Source organism: Gavia stellata, chromosome 6, assembly GCF_030936135.1.
Source record: "Gavia stellata isolate bGavSte3 chromosome 6, bGavSte3.hap2, whole genome shotgun sequence".
Lineage (NCBI taxonomy): Eukaryota > Metazoa > Chordata > Aves > Gaviiformes > Gaviidae > Gavia > Gavia stellata.
In genome coordinates, this window is record NC_082599.1 from 7,988,803 (window position 1) to 8,009,594 (window position 20,792).

Sequence of the window (20,792 nt, forward strand, 5' to 3'; positions counted from 1 at the left end):
TCACAGTGGTATTCAGTATAAATCTGCTTTCTAGGAGTTTAGTTATGCCTGCATGGGAAAGGGAATATGGACAATATAGCACTTAAAAAAACCCCCACAACAAAACCAAAAACAAACCAAAAAAACCAAAACCCCCACCACTTTACAAGTTTGTCTGCACAAGGGCGTATGCAGACACAAAACCTACAAACCGCTCAGTGGCCAGAAGATTAACTCTGTGTTTTCAACTTCCCATCATTGTCCTCCCTCTGCCAAGGTGCTTCCAAAAAATACTCCAGCTGAACTGCTAGTGCCAGCAACTGCTCACCTGCACTTGGGTTAAAGTGAGTATGCTTGATTAAACAGCTTATATTGTAAGATTTTGCTATCCCGGTTTTTTGCTTGACTTCAGTTAGATGGTCATCACGCAGACAACTCAGCAGGTCAAAAGGATCAACAACCTCTAACAGGGGAATAGTGTTGAGCAGAAACCTTCTGTACACGCAAAGCTAGAGAGGGATGGACAGAAGGGCATAACATTCACGTCATAACATGTGCACAATTACACCAAGTCGGAAACAGGTGGTAAGAAAGCAAGGAAACTTCCACAGAAACGGAGGCTTGATACACCTACCAAACACATTCCTGGAGTGACTCCTCTGAAACACACGCCAGCCTCTACCTGTGCTGAACCACCCCGGGCTCCCTGCCAGTCAGCAAAGGGAAATGGGTGCTTGCAGAAGGCAACTCACCACATGGGATGGAAGGTGTCAGATTAGTCTCACCCTACGTGCCCCTACTTCTCTCCAGTGACTCTAATGGGAGCCTCAAGGTGACTACAGCAGATCTTTAATACTGCAGGTATCTGCAGTTGGGTGAATCCCACTCCTCAAGCCCACAACAACTTCCACCAGGCAGAAATGGCAAGACTGAAGTCTGATTTTGCTATATCAAGAGGACTGTAGCTTATTAATCAGTTCTCTGTCGAAATCTCATGTTTTTACTAAGTACTGTCACACAAGGTAGCAACTATATCAGGAGGTTAGTGACAATAGGAAATTCAACTTTACTATTCTAGCCACATTTTTAATGTCAAAGAATGTTCCATTTTAACATGATAAAATTAAAAATTTCATTCAATTTTAGTTACAGTTTCCCTGTATTTCTAAAATTCATAATGCATAGTAATTGTTCTTATAATATGGCAACTAGAAGAAAATCTGTGTAGCAACACAAAGAAAACCTGTCTATCGTAGAAACAATCTTTACATCAATCTGTAAGGGAGGACATGCTGGATAAAGGTCAAAATTCAAGATCTCGAACATGCTGAAAATACTTAATCAACAACTAAAACTACCTACTCTTATTTGGGACGTACAAAATTATTTTCCTTTTAAGAAGATACACTTCTCTAGTGATTAAGTATATTCAAAAGATTAAAAAGCTAATAGAATATTAAATCTGAATATGAAATATTCGGTCTTGCAAAACAAAATGAATTGTATATGATTCATGAACCATATTGTTAAGAATTAAATTGGAAATTTAATCCAAGTTTTATTGTAGATCAGAAACATTTGAATTCTTGGTCAGATAAACTTAATTAAAAACACACGCTTCCACAATACTATGAACAAATGAATTACATCAAAGAGATGCATTAATTATATTTTGGCTTTTAATTAATGCCTACTGCCACACAACAGTGAAAGGAAAGTTCTATTCAGTTCATTTACATCAGAACCACGGCAATAATTATGTACTATGACAGAAACAGGAAGTTCTAATTCTCCATCATATTCTTGAGTCCTTGAAATCGAACAACACAGCTGCAAGTAAATTATAACAAAAGGAAACCCAATGTCAGCAAGGGTCAGGAGATCTCACTAAATTACCACTGACTGTGTTTGGCAGCTTAGTGCTTTACGAAATCTACTGCAATCACAAGTGCACAAATCTGGATTTGCATTTTAATATTTAATGTAATTTTAGAGTTGTGAACAAAATTTAATCTGTTCAAAATATAGCTCCCTTCATAAAAAAAACATAAAACCCAACAAAAACTAATCCTGGAAAAAGATTCTTTTTGATCTTTTTTTCCTACATCTACCACTACAACAATGTACTTAGTGGTACCATGTAATTGAAGACAGCAAAAAAGCCATTATACCCAAGAAAGAACATACATCCGAACCCATCACAGCGCTTTGCATTTTTCAGTGTCATTTTAGAAAAATCTCTTAAAACACCTAGAAATATATAGGGAGCCGTATAATAGTGATCACTAATATCTTCATGATGAAAGTTAAATACCTCTAATAATAGTATTTTCCATGGAATGCATTCTAAAATAATACTTAGGATAAAACAAAAACAGTAGGTTATTATTTTCTATTCAATATTACTCTACAGACTATTCTCACCTCTTTGCCTACCAGTCTTACAATCCTGCATATGTTGTAATGCCCTCCATTTACCGACTTCATATTACACTTTCCAGTACACGGTACTGTTGCAAAAACAACTATTTCAACTACCTAACTATACACAGAATAATATAATAACTACACGTAGACTATACCCAATACCATTTAAAGTATACCTCCACAGAAAAAAATACCCATTTTCCTTGTGAAGATTTATTTCAAACTAGTTATACGTCAGATTAGTCATTAATAAACTTACACAATAATTTCTTTTAAGACTACTACTTCAGAAAAAAAGAAATATGAAAAAGATTGAAGAGAGGTCCTGCCCTCAGCACAAATCTGCAGTTCGTAGGCAAGGGTGGAGAATCTGCATATTCCATGGAGAAGACATTGTACAGACACAACTCTGAGGACAGCACTATAAAAACTTTATCACGCCGGCAGCTACTAGCGAGTATCTCTGATCTAGGAACAACTATCTTTCGGATATATCTGAAAACCAATTTGGCTCCATTACAGAGTAAGATAACAGAAACAGAAAAGAGACAGCCCATGGACCAAAACCCATGGGAAGTCAGTGAAATGCTAAGCCTGGCAGATAGAGGGTCCTCTCACTGGGCTGGATGCAGGTTTAAAGCTTACCTGTAGCTGAAGGTACGGATAATATGCTATCCTAACAAACACTGTTAGCAGAAGTGCACTTTACTGACAGGTGTTCTTATATTGATTTATACATAGTACCCCTTTTGATTAGAAGATGGATTTTCTCCTGTTGCTTCTAACCAAAATAGTGATGCCTGCAAAAATGCTAGGGGGGAGAGGGGTAGTGATGACAGTGACACTGATAGTGCAGCCCTGGAAGGGACTCATGAAGCCTTCTTAAACAGGATATTGTCTTTACGGTTTGTGAGATGGGTTTTAGTCCTTTCAAAATAGGAGTGATGTAGTGGTGTTACACATCACTAAAGCCTATTACAAATGCAAACTACTAAGATCCAATACAGGAAATCACTTCAGATTATGCATAACTTTGTATTCAATAGCTAAAGTGAATAAATTATTCAAATATATTTTATTAGCAATTGTATCAATAGAATTTGAAGAAAAGGATAATCATTCGTCCTACTGCCCAGCACAATATATTAAATCTAATGAAAACAAATCCAAATCAAAAAACTATTGCTTTCCATGGACTCCACTGACTCCAGTGAAGTATGCCTCTTTTAAAATTGAGGAGCAATATATTCAGGTTCCAGAGAAATTTTTTTCCTAGTCTTCTTCCTACGAAGTTCCATAACCCCATTGCAATGGATTTTTTTTTATTATTATTTTTTAAGCAGGAACAGGACATTACAATAAGGTAAACTAGGTATTAAAACATTTAAATCTTCTAGGAGAAAGTGAAGAATATTGCCATCTATGGAAACTGGCTAATGTTGACTTGTCTTTGGGGTCCACAGAGTAATCAGACTCTTTATGAAGTATGTATTTTAAACCTGTGCAGTCCTGGACAAGCAGCCAGTTCTGCAATGACAGTTCCTTCGTGCAACAAAAGAAAGCGACTGTGGAGCCAATGTTAGCTTTACCAAGTATAGGAGCCACAACCTCTTTAATCAATAAAAATAACCCAATCCTGCTCGTGTAACTTTTCTCTGTAATTTCACTGCCCTGTAAGACACCTTGCTAAGATATCACCCAGCTGCAAGGTAACATTTGTATCACGTAACCTAGGTCCTGACACAAAGCAACACAACAGCATTAATGTTATTTTTTAAACAGAAAGAAGCAGACCTCAGACTTACAAAATTAACCTGCTTTTGAGAAGGCAAATCTTCTTCAGTGACACCCAGAGAAGAACCACGCATGGCCTGGTTTATTCCAAACTGCTATACCTATAACTTCATAGAAGCATTTTTTCCTCAGAATTGTTTTCCTCACTTTTTATTTGTTTTGGATCAACGTGATCATCTTCAGACAGACAAGCACTGAAACACTGTGTTAGGCTAAAATGTTTTAAAATAAGTTTATGTCCCTTCTTCAGCAGTGAGCCCACACTTGGCATAGAAAATTAAGATGGAATGGCAGAAAGCAGCACTTTTCTCAGCTGCCAACACCTGCCCAATATGATGCTCTCCCTAAGCCAAAATTGTGAGAAAACATCCATTTTGAAGTGTCTGTAGAGCATGACACAAAAGAACAAAAGGTCTTAATTCTTTGGTTTTATACCTGGTGAAAACCTGCTTACTTGCCTTCAAACCTGCCCCAGAGAACTGTCCTGTAACAGGAAACCAAGCCAGACTCCGACACACATAAGCGTCTGGAGAACATTGATGGCAGGCAAGAGAGAATGTCAGAAGGAAGATTACAGTTACAGCTATGAGGCTTCTTTCTTTTGCCAATTTGTGAATCAGTTTCTAAAATCATACATAATGAGTTGCTTATCAAGAAACTCATATATAGGGCTGCTGGCGCAAATATCAGAAAAATGTAGCATTTTTTCTCCTGAGAACTAGAACAAATATTAACAAAAAGATCACTATGTGTAAAGTGTACTTTTTAAGATGACATAAATTGAGCAGAATTAGATAAAAACACAAGGTGTTTGTTGACAATCAAATACATTTAGAGGCTTCTGCTCCTATCCACAACTCTTGATTCAGAAATGTACACAATTCTTTAAAAAAACTGCACATTTAGAGCAAAAATACTAATTAAAAAACCCCCAAACCTAAACCAATTTCTGTGTGCAATTCAAAGGCTAAAACATTTAAGCACATGCTTTGCCTATCATGGATTTGTCCAATTACATATTGCTCCAAAGGAAAGCACCTACCTGTAACTGGACATTTCTAAATCTCTTTATTTATACTCTACAGACGATCATTTGAGAGGTTTCAGTCCCTCAGCAAAGGCCCAGAGCAGGAAGTTAACACGGCAAACTTACAGCACCGGAGATAATTTTGTCACTGCTTAAAGCATATACATACTTCTGCAAATATGATATATACCTTACTGCACAGTGACCTGGAAAAATCTAACTGCAGCAAAATAAACACAGAATTCCTAAACTCAGAGGAAGCATAAGTAAGGTCCTAATAATAAAGCTGGTTTTAGAAAACATCTATTATAGACAAGCTTTTTCTCTTTTTTCAAAAGACACATTATCTACAGGTACGAGACTTGTATCTTCATGTCCAACGTGGAAAATGAGATGAACAAAAGTAAAAACTGACTGATGAAGAGTCTGAAAAAGATCCCAAAGCCCAAATCCCCACCTAGTTAAGCTGAATTTAGATTAATGGTCAGAAAAAGTGTATATTTTTCACTAATCAAGTATCCACAGGGCCTTCATTTTTTTTCAGTCCTTACTCAAGACAATTTTTCGTTGCTTTCCACAAGGTGCCGATCTGTGCTAAAACTAAATAATCAATGGAAAGCAAGAAAGTGAACCGGGACTTAAAACAAAGTATGCACGTGATTTTCTTACCAGAAAATTGGTATTCGCTTCACAAAAGTTGCCACTTTATAGGTGTTTGAAGTACAAGACAAAGATAATCAAAATCAAAAGAAACCTTCATAGACTTCCAACATACTTTTACAAGACAGATCATGAATTTTACAAGTAACTGGTCCAATTCTACAACTGGTACTGCTAAGCTGCTAACTACCTTTTTATTTTAAAATATAATTTGCAAACTGTTAAACAGATTATATTGATTTAGCATCTCAGCTAGGGTCTTGTGTTACACCTGACTGATGAACTGTAATTCAACTCTTTTATTTGCATTACTCACACCACGTATTAAGAGGTTAATGTCGATACTCTTGTACATAGAATATACAAATTGCTACTTTTACAGCTGATTTTTTTGTTTGTTTTTTAAGATGCATATCTATTCTGCTACAGGCATTTACAATTGGGGTCAGCCTTCATGTCTTCCTGAGTGGGTTCTCTAGTGGTTAACTAATTTTATTACCAGTATCATGACGCTGGTTCCCATGCAGAACAGGGGCAAGTTGCACAGAAAAATAAATACAACTCTTACTGGAACACGTCAGAAGACAAATAAACTTCCCCAACAGAAAACCTGAATTCATTTTAGATTGCCTAAGAACGCCACCCCTCTTCAGTTTGCCTGATAAGCTGAGAAAAGGCATTTAATTTTTAAGACAGTACAGAGTATTAAAAAAAATTATTTTTATACATGCTTGTATATGAGGGTAAAAAAACCACCCAGAGATACTCTAAGACGTTCCAAATGTACCTTCTTATATTATGTTTGTTGCCTTTATTATGTATTTTTAACCCTTTCAGAACACTATGTCATACCTTTCTTAAGAATCCAGAATTTTGAACCCTTAGGTAACACGTAAAAATGGAAAGAATTGTGCAATATATAAAAAGCTTTTTTAACACTAAATTCAGAAAAGCATGAAATCACCAACCTAGAAGTCCCAAAGGCTAAAAATAAATTGTGACGAGAACAGAAATTAAACACTAATTTGTCACACTGACACATTTTTTGTGTAGAACTTTGCAAACACAAAATAAATCCTACAGATTCGTGAACTATTATCCCCACAACTACGCGACTCGAATAGAGAGCAAGATGTTGCAGAAGGCGAAAGACTTGAGGATTCTTTTCACTTATCAAATTTAATCCTAGTCGAGCCACGATTTGTACCAGACAGTTCTTACATGGTATTTGCTAATATAACAAAACCATCAAATTATTTGCAACACCATTAAAAATGTTGATCAAGATAGTATCTGGCAGTGTGACGGAAACAGGAGCTGTTGCAGGTTCTTCTATAAAGCCAGTGTCAGAAACGTTAACACACTTTGAAAGTACTAGCCAAGATAAATGCATGTATGAAAAAGATTAAGAGATAAGTTAAAAGACACAGTATTATGTATATCTGCATTTGTAGCATTTGTATTAAAAATATAACAAATTTTCTTTTATTTTGCTCTAAGCATGAGCCAAAAGAAACTTTAATTCTCTCTAGAGAACCTTCATGATGTCTGATCTCTCAATTATTTAACATGAAGTTACTTTCTGGAAGAAATAAACTACACATTCACTTAGAAGAATAAATGCATTCGATGTCCTAAAAAATAGGTGAATTTAATGCATTATACTGAAATTTGAACTATGTGCTTCATAAATGTATAATGAATTATTCTACATGCTTACCTGTCTTGATCTGGGTCTTCCAGGAGAAAACTTGCGTTTGGTGATGGCTGGTTTTCCCATGCCAATTTTTGGAGTGACTGATATGTAAGTCGTTGGGAGAGCACTGCCAGCAGTGGAAGGCAATGCTGGGGGCTGGCTGTGCTGTACATCTCGTGCAGAATGCAAGTCTAATGAAACATCAGGTGAGGAAGACACATTTGTCTTGTTTATGTTAACTGATGGGGGAAGTGAGGGGTAAGTCTCAGCTGGTGATTTTATGGGTTTGTCTCCAACTGGTGAACTACTTGCAACACCTTCATTTGCAGAAGTAGTTTCTACTTCTGGAAGAGCTGGTGTTTCTGACTTTTCATGGGTTTCTCCTTTTTCTACATCTTTTTGCACTTTTATTATTTCCAGTTGTTGTTCTACAGGGATACAAATATCTCCTTTACTTTCAGTCTCTTGTATTTCTGGTGTCTCAGATACTGAAGACAGAGATCGAGAGTCTACTGTGGATACTTCTGACACCTCCACACTACCTTGTGGCAGCTGTGTCTCTTCCACTTGTTTGTCTAACTCCTGCTGTATTACAGCTTGAACACCTTCCATCACTTCCATCATTTTCTCAGTCTGACTGTCACCAGATGCTGGTGTCTTTTTAGGAGACATTTCCATTTCAGCTGAATTAATTTCAACAGAGACTTCTGTTTCCAGTTCTGTGGTCTTCTCTTCTGGTGATATGCCTGTAACTGAGTACAACCATATTAAAGGCTCAGTGCAAAAAAGACAAACGTACACAGGTGTACTAGTCAACAAGTATACTTGGTACACATCAAGTACACCAAGTATGTATCACTTTACTTAAGTAAATTTAACACGTAGCTTATAATATACTTCATAAATACCTTTCTTTGCACCTATGTTTATAGTAGTCTATGTTTTTAGTATTTATTCCTACTGTTTGATCATTATTTTTCTCCCCTGGAAACACAGCATAGTAAATCACAAGAAAATAGACCCAATATTCATTTTTGAGGAATCTGAACACACATTTCCAGGTAGGCAGCTAAAAGTAGCTTCTCCTTTTTCATTTCTGTGTACTGAACACGTATGGTAGCATAAATTAATGTATTTTAAGCAACTGTCCCAACACTTCCAAAAAGTAGACAGCTAAGAAGAACAGGACAAGTACAAATAAAAAACATTTCCCTCCTAGTGCTCCTTCAGACTTTAGGAAATCACCTGAAATGAAAACAGCTGGATTTCTTTACAAAAATATTTGTCTAGCCTTCCCTTGAACCAAATCAAGCACCTTTCATCCACAACTTTCTTCATCAAGGAGTTCCAGCGTCTTGTATCTGTTCCATGGACAACCACATTCTTCGCTCTGAATTTGGCTTTTCATAACTTCTTTTGACGGACCCTGATTCTCTTACAGGCCACTTGCTTTCTATTACACTTGCACTCTTCTTAAATTCACACTGCTACAACCTCCTTAGCCACTACAGTTCAAAGCCTAGCATTTTATTATGAATGTGTCTTCACTGGTAGTTTTAAATCATGGCACTTACACCACAGGCTGTGATGCATAACAGAGTGATCACAGCTAGCCTGCAAGGTATTTTTTTGCTCTGGCTTTAAATGCAGGTTTCTTGATTGCCCTTAGAGCAACCATCCTCCAACATGGCTGGAGGTGGATGGGACATACTAGAAAGTTCTTCGCCATTGACATCGGTCACTAACACATTGAGAGAACTTGACCCAGAAACCATTCTATTTGTATCCTTTTCTTTAGCTGGTACTTCATGTGTGATTGAAAAGATGCATTTATTCCCAGAACATAAATGATCAGCTACTGCAGCACACCCTATCTGGATGAGTACGTTTGTTTATTGAGCAAATCATCTTTTATTTACAAAGGGAAAAAAGAAAAGAAAAGAAGAAATCCTTAACCAAAGATACTTGTGGAGTTACAACCACAAAGCACATAAACTGGAAAGAAGTTCTACAGTGTGTCCCAGTACACACCAGGGAAAATTAATCCAATCCAGTTATTTGCAGCTACAAATAAGGAAGACTTGAAGAGAAAGTGTGAGTGACTGTATTTGAATAACAACAAATAGTGGGTCTTACTATAAACCTCCAGTGTACAAAAGCATTTAACTGTATTTCCAGCTTTTGGAGAAAGTCAGTCCCAACAAACAAGTAAAACAATTTCCTACACAAATATTCTGAAGACTTATCTTTGCCTTCAATAAAATACTTCTTCAGCAAAAAAGTTAACAACTCTTCCTTCAGAGTTTAGATAGTAGAACTGATGTAATTTGTCTCCTACTGCTTTCCAGGCACTTTTTCTCTTAAATTTATAAAGTACCACAAACCTCACTGAATGGAAGAGGGTTCTGAAGGTTCTGTACTGGCATTTTCTCAGACTGCAAAACTCTTTCTTACCGTCTGTGACACATCCAACAGCTGATTCTTGACCAGGGCCATCACCAGTAATGGGTTGTTCCTGAAATGTCACATCCTCTCCACCACTTTCCATTTCCATTTCATTTGCACAAGCTTAAGGAGAGGCAAAGAAGTTATCAAAATCGATATGATGTTTATTCTATTATTTTGGCATCAGTAGTTGCTGTCGCTGTTTTACCTTTTGGCTAAAGAGAATGATATTTAACTATATGATAGGAGTTAGGACAAATCAGGTCAATGAGAACATTAGGGAAACTATATAGTACTCCTTTAAGAGTCTTTTTCTCATTAACACTGAAGCTGTTTTATACCTTTCAGACAGTGAAAAATGTCTGTAAAGCAATTATATATACCTAATTGTGGAAATTAAATTTACACGTAGTCACAGACTATTGCATTACCTGAGCAATACAAAAGGTCTTTTGTCAAATTCCAGTCTGCTGAATTCAACAGAACTTGTAGCATGAATTTTTATGCAAATACAATGGCTTATGGCGTAGATATGAGGTTCCATCTACTATCAGCACTTGGAACACTGATTTTCAACCAATCTGTTCAACAATATGAAAACTAAGTTTTGCCACTTCAGAACTAGGATGCCTTCATCTGTGAGTTCCTCATCTTAAATAAAGGAATTTGCATGGAAAAGGCGCTATTGAGCACTTCTTTGGCTGACAGCATTGTTACAGAGCACAGAAACAGGAAATACTGATTTTTTTTCCTGGTGTAAAAGCTTTTTCAGTTAAGGAAATTCATTAAAATGCACTAGACAAAGTAGCAGCAGGAAAAACAAAGTATATAGTAAGTGTTAACTTAAAAGGAACTGATCCTCCACGGATGTTAGCACAAAAAAAGTCAAACGAATATAGCTTTCTGTTCAGGAAAGTCTCTTTAAAGTTCAAAAAGCCAGGAACTATTAGGTGATGCTACTTATAGCACCTGAAAACTGCTCTCAGACTCTGCCAACTTTAAAGTGGTATTTTAACTTTGAGGAAATGATCATTTAGATTGGCTCCAAATCTGATTTTAATGTACAAAAGTGCTCTCCTGGGTATAAAACACTGCATGACTGCACTGATGTAATAGCTCCAAATTACTCCTAGCAGCTGAGATGACAGTCCTGTTCTTCCTTGGGGAGAAGAGTATACTTGTCAATGCTTCTACTAGCTAGAAATCCTAACAGAAGTATTACTTAAAACTTTAGCCTTCCAAATAAAACTGTTACTTATTCAAAAGGGTTTTCAGAAGATTGGGAGTTTTTCCAGTGTAAGTTTTGGATATTACTTGGATATCTTCCTAAATGTTCTAAACACACTGTCTGAGAGCCCAACAGCCTCTACTTTCACAATGGAACTGGTCTTCAAAGGTTGAAGTCACAACTTTCTCCTAACTCAGTGCGCATGTTCATTGACAGAATTCTTCCACTCATTTACGTACATCTACCTACTGCCACTGCCCTTCCTCCAGAATCATCTTTTTCATCATTTCTTTACTGCTCATGAAAGGTATGCACTTACGTGTACAAGCTAACATCAAAGAGAATGACCTGTTTACACAAAACATCAGTTTGAACACACAAAAGTTACGAGTTTTGTGGTAGTCCAGTAATTCCCCTTTCCAGTCAAAAAGTATTGCGCTTTTGAGAACACAGATACTTATGCAACTGAGCTATCTCTTTGTTTTAAAAAAAGATCAATGCACAAGCATTGTTGTTTAGGCATCAGAAAAGCACATGGCAGTGGTAGTGCAGTTTACAGAAGTTGGAAGGGACCCATAAGGATCATCGAGTCCAACTCCCTGCTCCTCACAGGACTACCTAAAACTAAACCATATGACTAAGAGCATCACCCAGATGCTCCTTGAACTGACAGGCTTAGTGCCATGACCGCTTCCCTGGGAAGCCTGTTCCAGTGACCAACCACCCTCTCAGTGAAGAACCTTTTCCTGATGTCTGATCTGAACTTCCTCTGATGCAGCTTCATTCCACTTCCTCATGTCCTATCGCTGGTCACCAGAGAGAGATCAGCACCCCCTGCTCTGCTGCCCCCCTTGAGGAAGCTGTAGACTGCGATGAGGTCACCTCTCAGCCTTCTCTTCTCCAAGCTGAAGAAGCCAAGTGACCTCAGCCGCTCCTCTTAAGTCTTGCCCTCGACGCCCTTCACCATCTTGGTCACCCTCCTCTGGACACAGTGATAGTTTGATGTGCTTCTTATATTAGGTGCCCAAAACTGCACACAGTACTCAAGTTGGGGCCGCACCAGTGCAGCGTAGAGTGGGACAATCTCCTTCCTCTGTTAGATTTTACCTTGCTTCCAAATTTAACCACAACTGTACTTCTCTTAGGAAACTCAGTCTGCATGACAGTAGGTGTTATCCAACAGAGCACGTGGTGTGAAATACAGAGGCATTCAGTCAGGAGTTTGTTACACAGGTCTTGTGGATGACCCACTGGACTCAGATCAACAGGTAAAAGTTCTCTCTGTGCTTTCCTTACTGAGTAATTTTTTAAAAAATACTTCACCTTTTTCTGCAACTTCCTTTTTCACCTTTTGCTTGCTTTATCCATTTAGACAAGAATCACTCAGAAACAAGATGACTAGTCATATATTATTTTGAAAAAGGACACTCAATTAAAAGCTGTGCAGTTAAATATACCCATCCCTTGAACACAGTCCAGCTTCCATTGCTGTGTCCCACCTGGACATAGTGAAAAGAATGGGCACTATGAGACTGACAAGTAGCAAGAGGGAAACAAACAGGAAAACTGGACAGCTCCAGGAACATCTACCAGAAGCTGGCTTGTGCCTGGTAGTTAGGCACAAATGAATACAACAGTTAGGCTGTCAAATGAATACATTTATGAACTGTACCATATAAAAAAAAAATTGGAGACATTTACAGCTACAGGCTGGGAAACTGGAGCTGGAGGGTTGAGAGCCACCATTAAGGTGCTTACTTGCCCATGTGTCTAATACAGGATCCTGAAGCCAGAAAGCATGTTGAGAAGACGGTTTACCCATGGATTGCTTGAGAAGCTGCTGCTAAATAAAGGAATGGATGAACTCCACAGAGTAGAATATGAGTTGCTGGTTCACAAAAGACTTAGTGAGACAGCTGCAGGTATTTATATTTATGTTAGCATTTTGGAAATATAAAGATTACGTTTGATTACCTGTTATACTGTCGGGTTCAGGAATGAGTTCAGAAGTGTCCATTACATCACATGACTGAGTCTGATCCCCTTCTCCTTGTTTACAAAGAGTGCAGATGTAGTCTTTCAACTGAGACTCCAATTCACTACCTGGAGATCTGTCACATTCTATGTGAATCCATCTGGGGAGATTAACTTAGTGTGACTATGATTTTAATAGCAAAAATATAAAGTATCCTAGTAAAAATCAATTAAAAATAGCACTGTTTTCCATTCCTATGGGGAAACAAAAATTTCAACCGATGCTTTATTACAGAGAATTTTAGAGAAATAAGCATGATACATCAGTATGTCAAACAGTGAAGAAATTTAAACACAAAGACCTAAACTATCACTAAAGCCAACTGGACACCAGAACATGTATAGCAATATCAAGGTGTTGCACAGCAAGATACAATAGCATCGAACATGAAACAGTCTACATTCTTAGAAGATTCCCAACAGTGCTTTTTTCTTTTAATTACTGGCATAGCAAAACACATAAAATTAAATAGAAATACCTACTTGAAAATTTAACGTAAATATACCATTGCAAACAACCCTGTTTATACAACAGTCTTTACAAGTGAGGATGATGACTCTTCTGGTCTGCTTACTCACAAAATAGATGCAATGTAAGAAGCAGCAGCAACAGCACATATTTCTCTGTACGCCTCAGGTAACTGCCAATTAACACTTATTTGATAAGACTAAAATAAGACTACCTACTATTATTCATTGTATTTAGGGATGAAGGATCATAATATTGCAAAACAAGATACTACAGCATTGTACATCAAACACAGTCTCCACCCTTCACAGAAACGTATCAACGTTATACAGCTTGCCATAAGCTTTAGGCATTTTAGTACAGTTTAACAAAAATTAGGATTCTTACCTTTTGCACATGTGACAATGCAACATATCTTTCTGGAAGTCTTGGAGGCACAGTTTTTCACAGAAAGGACAAGATAAGTTGTCTTGCTGTTGGTAACAACTGTCACATACCAAACAATTATGGTGCCACTGACAACTTGTTCGTGTGCCACACTCAGCACATACTCTACAGTTCTAGAGATCACAAGAATTTAGTTGTTAATTATGGTATTTCGCAATGTAATAGAATTGCCAATAACTGACATTTTCCTGTTTTGAATTAAATTAAATAAAGTTTCTGTCCTTGATAACACTAATAAACTATCCAGGATCTGGTAATAGAGCATGAAGAGCCTGTGCAACAGCAAGAAGAGCTTCCTTGCACTACTCCCTGACTTGAAAGGAGTATTTCTTGTGATACCAAACTTTTTTATGCCTAATCTCGGTCACCTTATGACTGCCACAAACTGACTATGAAATTACATACATCTCATGCACACCGACTTCCCTTGTTATGTATTTTTATTACTACTTACACTTACTCACAAAGTTACTGATTAAAGAACAAATTCATCCTGCCTTCCTGAAATGCAGAGGAACCCTTGAGCTGCAAAAATGCTGTTCTGGTAAGCCCGAAGTAGTTGAATATAAAGAGCCTTCAAGTATAGATTACGCATACTACTGCATAGGTTTTAGTTTACGTTTTAGTTTACATTAGATCATGAGAGCAGCTGTCATTAAGTGAAGGTTATCCACTCCACCTGGATCCTACACTTCTCTTTTCCCCTATGGGGGTTGATTTACTCTCCTACATAGCCTGCTTCAGCCACATTAACAGCTACCCTCACAGAGCAGCTGTAGAGCCACATGATTACATACAAATGGGATTCCTTCAGAAATTACAAGTTATGTTACACGGCAACAGCAGTCCACAATACACCTAGAACAGCATAACGTGGGTAACAAAATTTGGGCCCCTATGATGACAAGGAATTATTCTGAAACCTTTCAACTTACTTTACATTTCCAACCATTTGTTGGTACAGCGTCCATAACTGGTTGTAGACAGAAAGTATGGTAGCCTTTGTCGCATGTATCGCACACCAGCATCTTGTTGTCTTCCCCAGAATGTCTAAGAAAAGTAACAAGTGATTAAAAAAATTATTTAAACAAGCCATAACAAAAAACCTATTTAATGAAAAGTCTAAACAGGAAGGCACAGAGCTGAGCACATCAAAATATATGAATACCACTTACAAATAGCTCCAAAGAGAATGCCCTCAAATTCATATTTAAGTACGAGTTAAGACCACTATGCTTACTTTAACAAGTGCTGAGCCTGTGCAACCATTCTGACTCGTAGAAATGGGCCCACTTTCATTTACACACGTGTAGGCAGATTTAATGGCCTTTCTGTACTGAAATCAGTTCAAAACCTGAAATATGTACTTTATTTCTTTCTGAAAAGAACATGCAATTGTACTTGTTCCTACAAACAGTCTGACCGTATTTTTTCCAAAGAAGAAAACGAGCCATCACCTCTGACTACCAGAGCTCCTACAATGTCAACCAACATGACTGCACAAACAAAACAAACGTTAAAGTAAGAGATTTCAATTTTCCTACAATCATGTATTACAGAGCTCCACCACAAATTTCAATGATAAAATAAATTTGCGAAGAACAAGACAAGTAGTTTGGTAATATCTAAAGGCATTGTGTTCTGCCTTAAGTAAGAAAAAGCGTACAGGCAGTCAGAGTTTTGTAAGTGAACCCTTATAGTATCACAACAATTATGTTTCGTTGCCTCAGTATTTGTCTGGTGTAACAATTCAATCATGGTCACTCGTGTCACTTTTTTCCTTTGCTCAAGTAAGCCATGGTTTTGTTTTCATAATGACTCATTAACTGCCTCTGAAAGATATTACGAAATAGAAGAGAGGGCCTAATGCAGGGGACCTACTCAGTGTGGTACATGCACAGCTGAAATGTCAGCTGAGTAAGTCCACAGGTTCCCAGACTGCAAAGGCACTACATTAAACTGATTTGTTAATTTAGTAAATTTGAGAAAAATCCTCCTGTATAAAAGGAGGAAAAAGTAACAAGGTTTTGCTGCTCTCCAGAACCCACCAAGATGACAGTAACTCTGGGGATATAATGCACAGGCGTTCCAGCTCGGCTCTTTTAGAAGAAAGTTCCCAACACAAGGGTTTGTTCAGCTATTTAATATAGTATCATAACAGATGTATCTGGGCAAATAATGTATACTTTTTGGAAAAAAAGAACAGTTAATAAAATAGATGTTTTAAAATCACAGCAGATAAATCTCACACCATCCTCCTCCACGTCCTTTAAGTCTCACTTACTTGCAGTTCTGGCACACTTTGCAATCAGGACACTGCCAACCTGCTCTTTTTAAAGGTGTAACTTGTATGTCCAGGCACATCCCATGGTAGTGCTGGCCACAGGTAGTACAAAAAAGTTGATCTAAGAGGTCTCCAGGGCTGTCGCACACTGCACAATTTGCTTCTTCCTTTGCTACAAAGAAATAATTTTTTCAATTATTATTTCATTCAAAATTATGAACAATTCAATGAACCCAATGAAGCCAAGAAATTCTTTAGTATTTCTGATACATAAAAAAACTTGATCATTCTTATGAAAATCCAATTTAATTAATATACTTAATAAGTACTCCTTTCATTTGGTTTTCTGATAAACTCAACTAATCTTCTCATAACAAAAATACATTCATTTTAAACCTTAATAAAGTCTTACCAAAAGAAAGTTTTATTCTCCTCAAGATAAAACTGAGAGCTTTAGGACCAACTCTTCTTTGGAACAAGTACAAAATAAAGCTCCTAACGGATATAAAACTATTATTTAGCTGAAGTGTTTGCAACATGGTTGCTCTAACTTGAGTTAGGGCAAGTAAGCAAGCCTATGGATTTGAACTAAAACCTGATGGAAGACAAGCCTTATGAGTAAACCCTTCCCATGTTCTGTCATCAAAAAAAGAGAAATACTAACTTTGCTGTGCACCACTATCAGTCTTTAAAAACAGGAGAGTATGAACTTGCAACTTTCTCATACCTGAACATACATGAATTCTTGGGTACATGAACCGGGAAAATAGGTCTAAACAAATGCACTCTTAAGCTGATCCTACCATAGAGCAGTTTTCATAAAACCCAGTACTAACTGCGTCATTTGAATACTGCGTACTTACATCGTTCAGGAGCCTGATCAATGTGGTCTGGACAAAGGAGGGACAAGTTACTGAAATCCTGAAATGTGCCTGCTCCAGCAGCACAGGGGTAATGGTACATCTGGGTACATTTCTCTTCACAGCATTTGATAGTGGCTCCAAGGTGCTTACAATATGCACATCGCTGAAAAACAAACATAACAAATCATTCAAAAACTATTTTTTCTTGTCATTTTTCAGCCAGATCTGTTCCCCAGCCTCGTTTAACAGACAAACACCTTGGCCAGTAGACGGGAGTGAACACTGAGGAGAAGGAAATTAGTGCCTGGGACTGTGTCTTCCAGTGACACTCCCCGTTCTTTCCAACTTAAAATGTTTAACGAAACCCACTCTAAATGCACTCTGATGACCAGGACTCTTCTTTTCCCAGAAAAGCATTTTTCTTCTATATGTCATCTAACTTGAGCTATGCCTTCAGTAAAGAGGCTTGGAGACTTATTCTGAGTAATAAAGGCAGACCATGCTCCACTGTCAATAGGTTATAACTAAAACCACACAGCTCTGTAAGTTGTAATGTAAAACTGTAGACACCGTAATCAGAAATGCAAATGGAAATGAAATATGTTCTACTGAAAACCTTACTGACATTATACAATTCTCTCTGGGATGATAATACATTACATAACCTAGCACTTTCTTCTCATCTCTCCTTTCAAGGCTACACACATATCACCACCAAATTTCAAGGACTCATAAATAAGCATGATTATTATTAGAGACCACAGTCACATTTGTAAAGAAATAATTTCTCAGAAAGAACTACCCAATAACCCTCCAGTTCTCTAGTCAAGAGGGAACAGATTCCATCAGTCGGCTTGTAAAGTATCACCCACACCCTTCTGATTCAGTTAATCAGTCTTTTTTCTTTCTTGGATACATTACAGTCCCTGAAGCACTGTAACATGCTTTTGCACTTTTTCACCAAGGCAACAATACCTTTTAAGGCTAGAGCACAGCACTGTAAGATCTGGAGTCAACTTAAGAAAAAACAGGTCAGTGGCTCACAGGAAGGCATACATAACATAAAGCAACAACTCAGCTCAGGGACTTTCATTTTTCATAACAAAAATATAATACTAACACACTGGCATGTTTGATTACTAGCTCAAGTGTCAAGTAACATCCAAATATGAACATATACCAAATCAAAGGAAAGTTACATACTGCATCTGCTTAATTTTTAGAATACAGACAATATTTATTATCATAATTCTTCTGTGTTTCAAAGCCTGGCATGAAATCAGGCATGAAATAGTGCTACTGCAAGTCCACAGATATCAAAACCAGCCCATACAAAAATACAAATCACAAAGCTGCCTGTGTTAACAGCTACACTGATAATCTTAAAACCTGATGAAATTAACATCTTCAGCAAAGTATCTGCCTACACCACAACTCATGGACAAGAGAAAGAAAAAGTATTAGTTTATGCTAAACACAACCGCAGTGTAAAAAAATAAAACGCTTCGGCACAGAAATTAAAGCGGGTCACTAAGGATAGCTACTGCCATGTTTCTATGCTGCAATGCTTAGTCTAATCTTCAGATCTGCAAGACATCTCACTGCTACCCATGTCTCTAACACCTACTAACAGTATGGAAAAGGTGTATTCTGCTACTTAACTAGCTGAAATGCATAGGAGAGGAGGGGGGACAAGATGAGCAAACAGTAACATGGAGTTCCTGAAGCAGGTGAAGAAGGTAGCAATAGTAATTACAAAGCCAAAGTCATGCAAGAAACTCATTTTAGGAAACAATATATTCAGTAAACACTCACTGAGGATGCTGTAAAAGGTAAAACCTGAACTTAGATACGAAATCATGAAAATATAGCCCAAAGCCTCCAACTTCATGAACTGCAGCTGCACACTAAACAGCATACAACCCGCTGCACTATTTTGTACTTGGCACTGCTACAGCCTACTGAGATGGCCCAGATGATAGCTAAGGCTCAACTCTTACAGGCCACACATTTTTCAAAGATATTACTCAGTAAGAAACAGTCGGAACAGGAACTTGGGAGGAGCCAGGGTCCGAAACGTGTTCCTCAAGAAAGTATTCAACAGAGACTTTGTTGGATCCCACAATTAACCCTTAAGAATTACCTAATCGGGAAAGAAAATGATGAAAGAACTGCAAGCACTCAAAGAATCCAAGATTTACTAAAAGCTGGGAATAATGGATTAAATAGCAATATAAATGGCATTTTTAAACATCACATCTGTTTTTCAAAACCACCAATCAACAATGGCACAAAACAAATGTAAAATCAGAATATACCTTTTCCCAAATGCTGTATGATTGAATGATGAAATTGTTAGAAATGAGCAAACTACAGGATTACTACAAAGCCTTGAAAAATGTTGATGTTGGTTTAAGGAACCACGTAAAGATGCTGGAAGAAAAATGGAAGCCCAAATTACATTTAATTGAACCCTTCAAACCCATCTGGTAAACTGCTCTGGCAATGAAAAGCATTTGGCAGCTAAGTAAAACACACACTTTAAAAACAATGTGGTATATATCATCTGAAGCAAATAAAAAGCACAGAATATCAACATTTGCTGAATTTATAAGAGAGATAAAGCAGTCTGAAGAAGCAAATGCCCAAAGGGATTTTTCTGGCAACAGCTGTGTATAAGAAGAGTTTCTTTTCCAGCAGTAGAAGCCAACACTTCTCCGAAACCAGACCCCAGAAGAACAAGTATACAGCTATTACGATTAACTAACCTTCATGAAGAAAGTAAGGATATGACAGTGAAGTACATTAATTAAAAAAAATAATTAAAAGCTCTGTTAAATAAACTCAGTAACAAATACTACTTTACTAGTCTATTGCTAAAATATGGCATCAGGACAGTAGGAGGTGGAAGAAAGGAATAAATCACATAGCCAGTGAGATGCAAGTGTCTTTACCACACTGTATGAGGACAGTAACAGAGACAGAGACAGTACGGAATCTTCAATTTCATTAGCATGAGCACAAAATAAGGCATTACGTGAAGGGGGTGGAAGGTGAATCCAAGTACTCAAACGGTAGGTATAGGAAAACGGCAAGCTGTCAAAGCAAGCCAAACACTGTTTTTTTCATGGATCAAATAATTTTACAGTCCTGTTCTGCAGAAAAAACTTTACAAGGTGTCAGAAAGCTAGAGAGATAGTTCATTACTTATTTATAATACATTCAATAAAATAAACGTCACTAAAGAACAGTCAGCAGACTATTTTCCTACTCAAAAAGTCCTTCATTGGTTACAGACTGTTTTCTTCAGCAAGCTCCTAGTGCACTTGCCCATGGCAAGAAAGCTCTGATCCCATCCATACTTCTGCTACTTCTTACTCTTGTAATTTCCATGATTTAAAACTGTCCGCACCTCCTTCTACTTGATCTTTTTCATGTT

At 37.4% G+C, this 20,792-nt stretch overlaps 1 protein-coding gene across 1 annotated transcript in view; it reads right to left on the bottom strand.

The window, feature by feature from the left end:
- KMT2C (lysine methyltransferase 2C) overlaps positions 1 to 20,792 on the bottom strand; it is a 205,568-nt gene that overhangs the window by 81,011 nt on the left and 103,765 nt on the right. The window contains exons 7-13 of the mRNA XM_059818961.1: positions 17,354 to 17,516; positions 16,491 to 16,662; positions 15,142 to 15,256; positions 14,147 to 14,319; positions 13,231 to 13,391; positions 10,038 to 10,151; positions 7,608 to 8,329 (exon numbers count right to left, since the gene is read on the bottom strand). Coding sequence (XP_059674944.1) covers positions 7,608 to 8,329; positions 10,038 to 10,151; positions 13,231 to 13,391; positions 14,147 to 14,319; positions 15,142 to 15,256; positions 16,491 to 16,662; positions 17,354 to 17,516 — 1,620 coding nt within the window. The remainder of the gene's footprint in view (positions 1 to 7,607; positions 8,330 to 10,037; positions 10,152 to 13,230; positions 13,392 to 14,146; positions 14,320 to 15,141; positions 15,257 to 16,490; positions 16,663 to 17,353; positions 17,517 to 20,792) is intronic.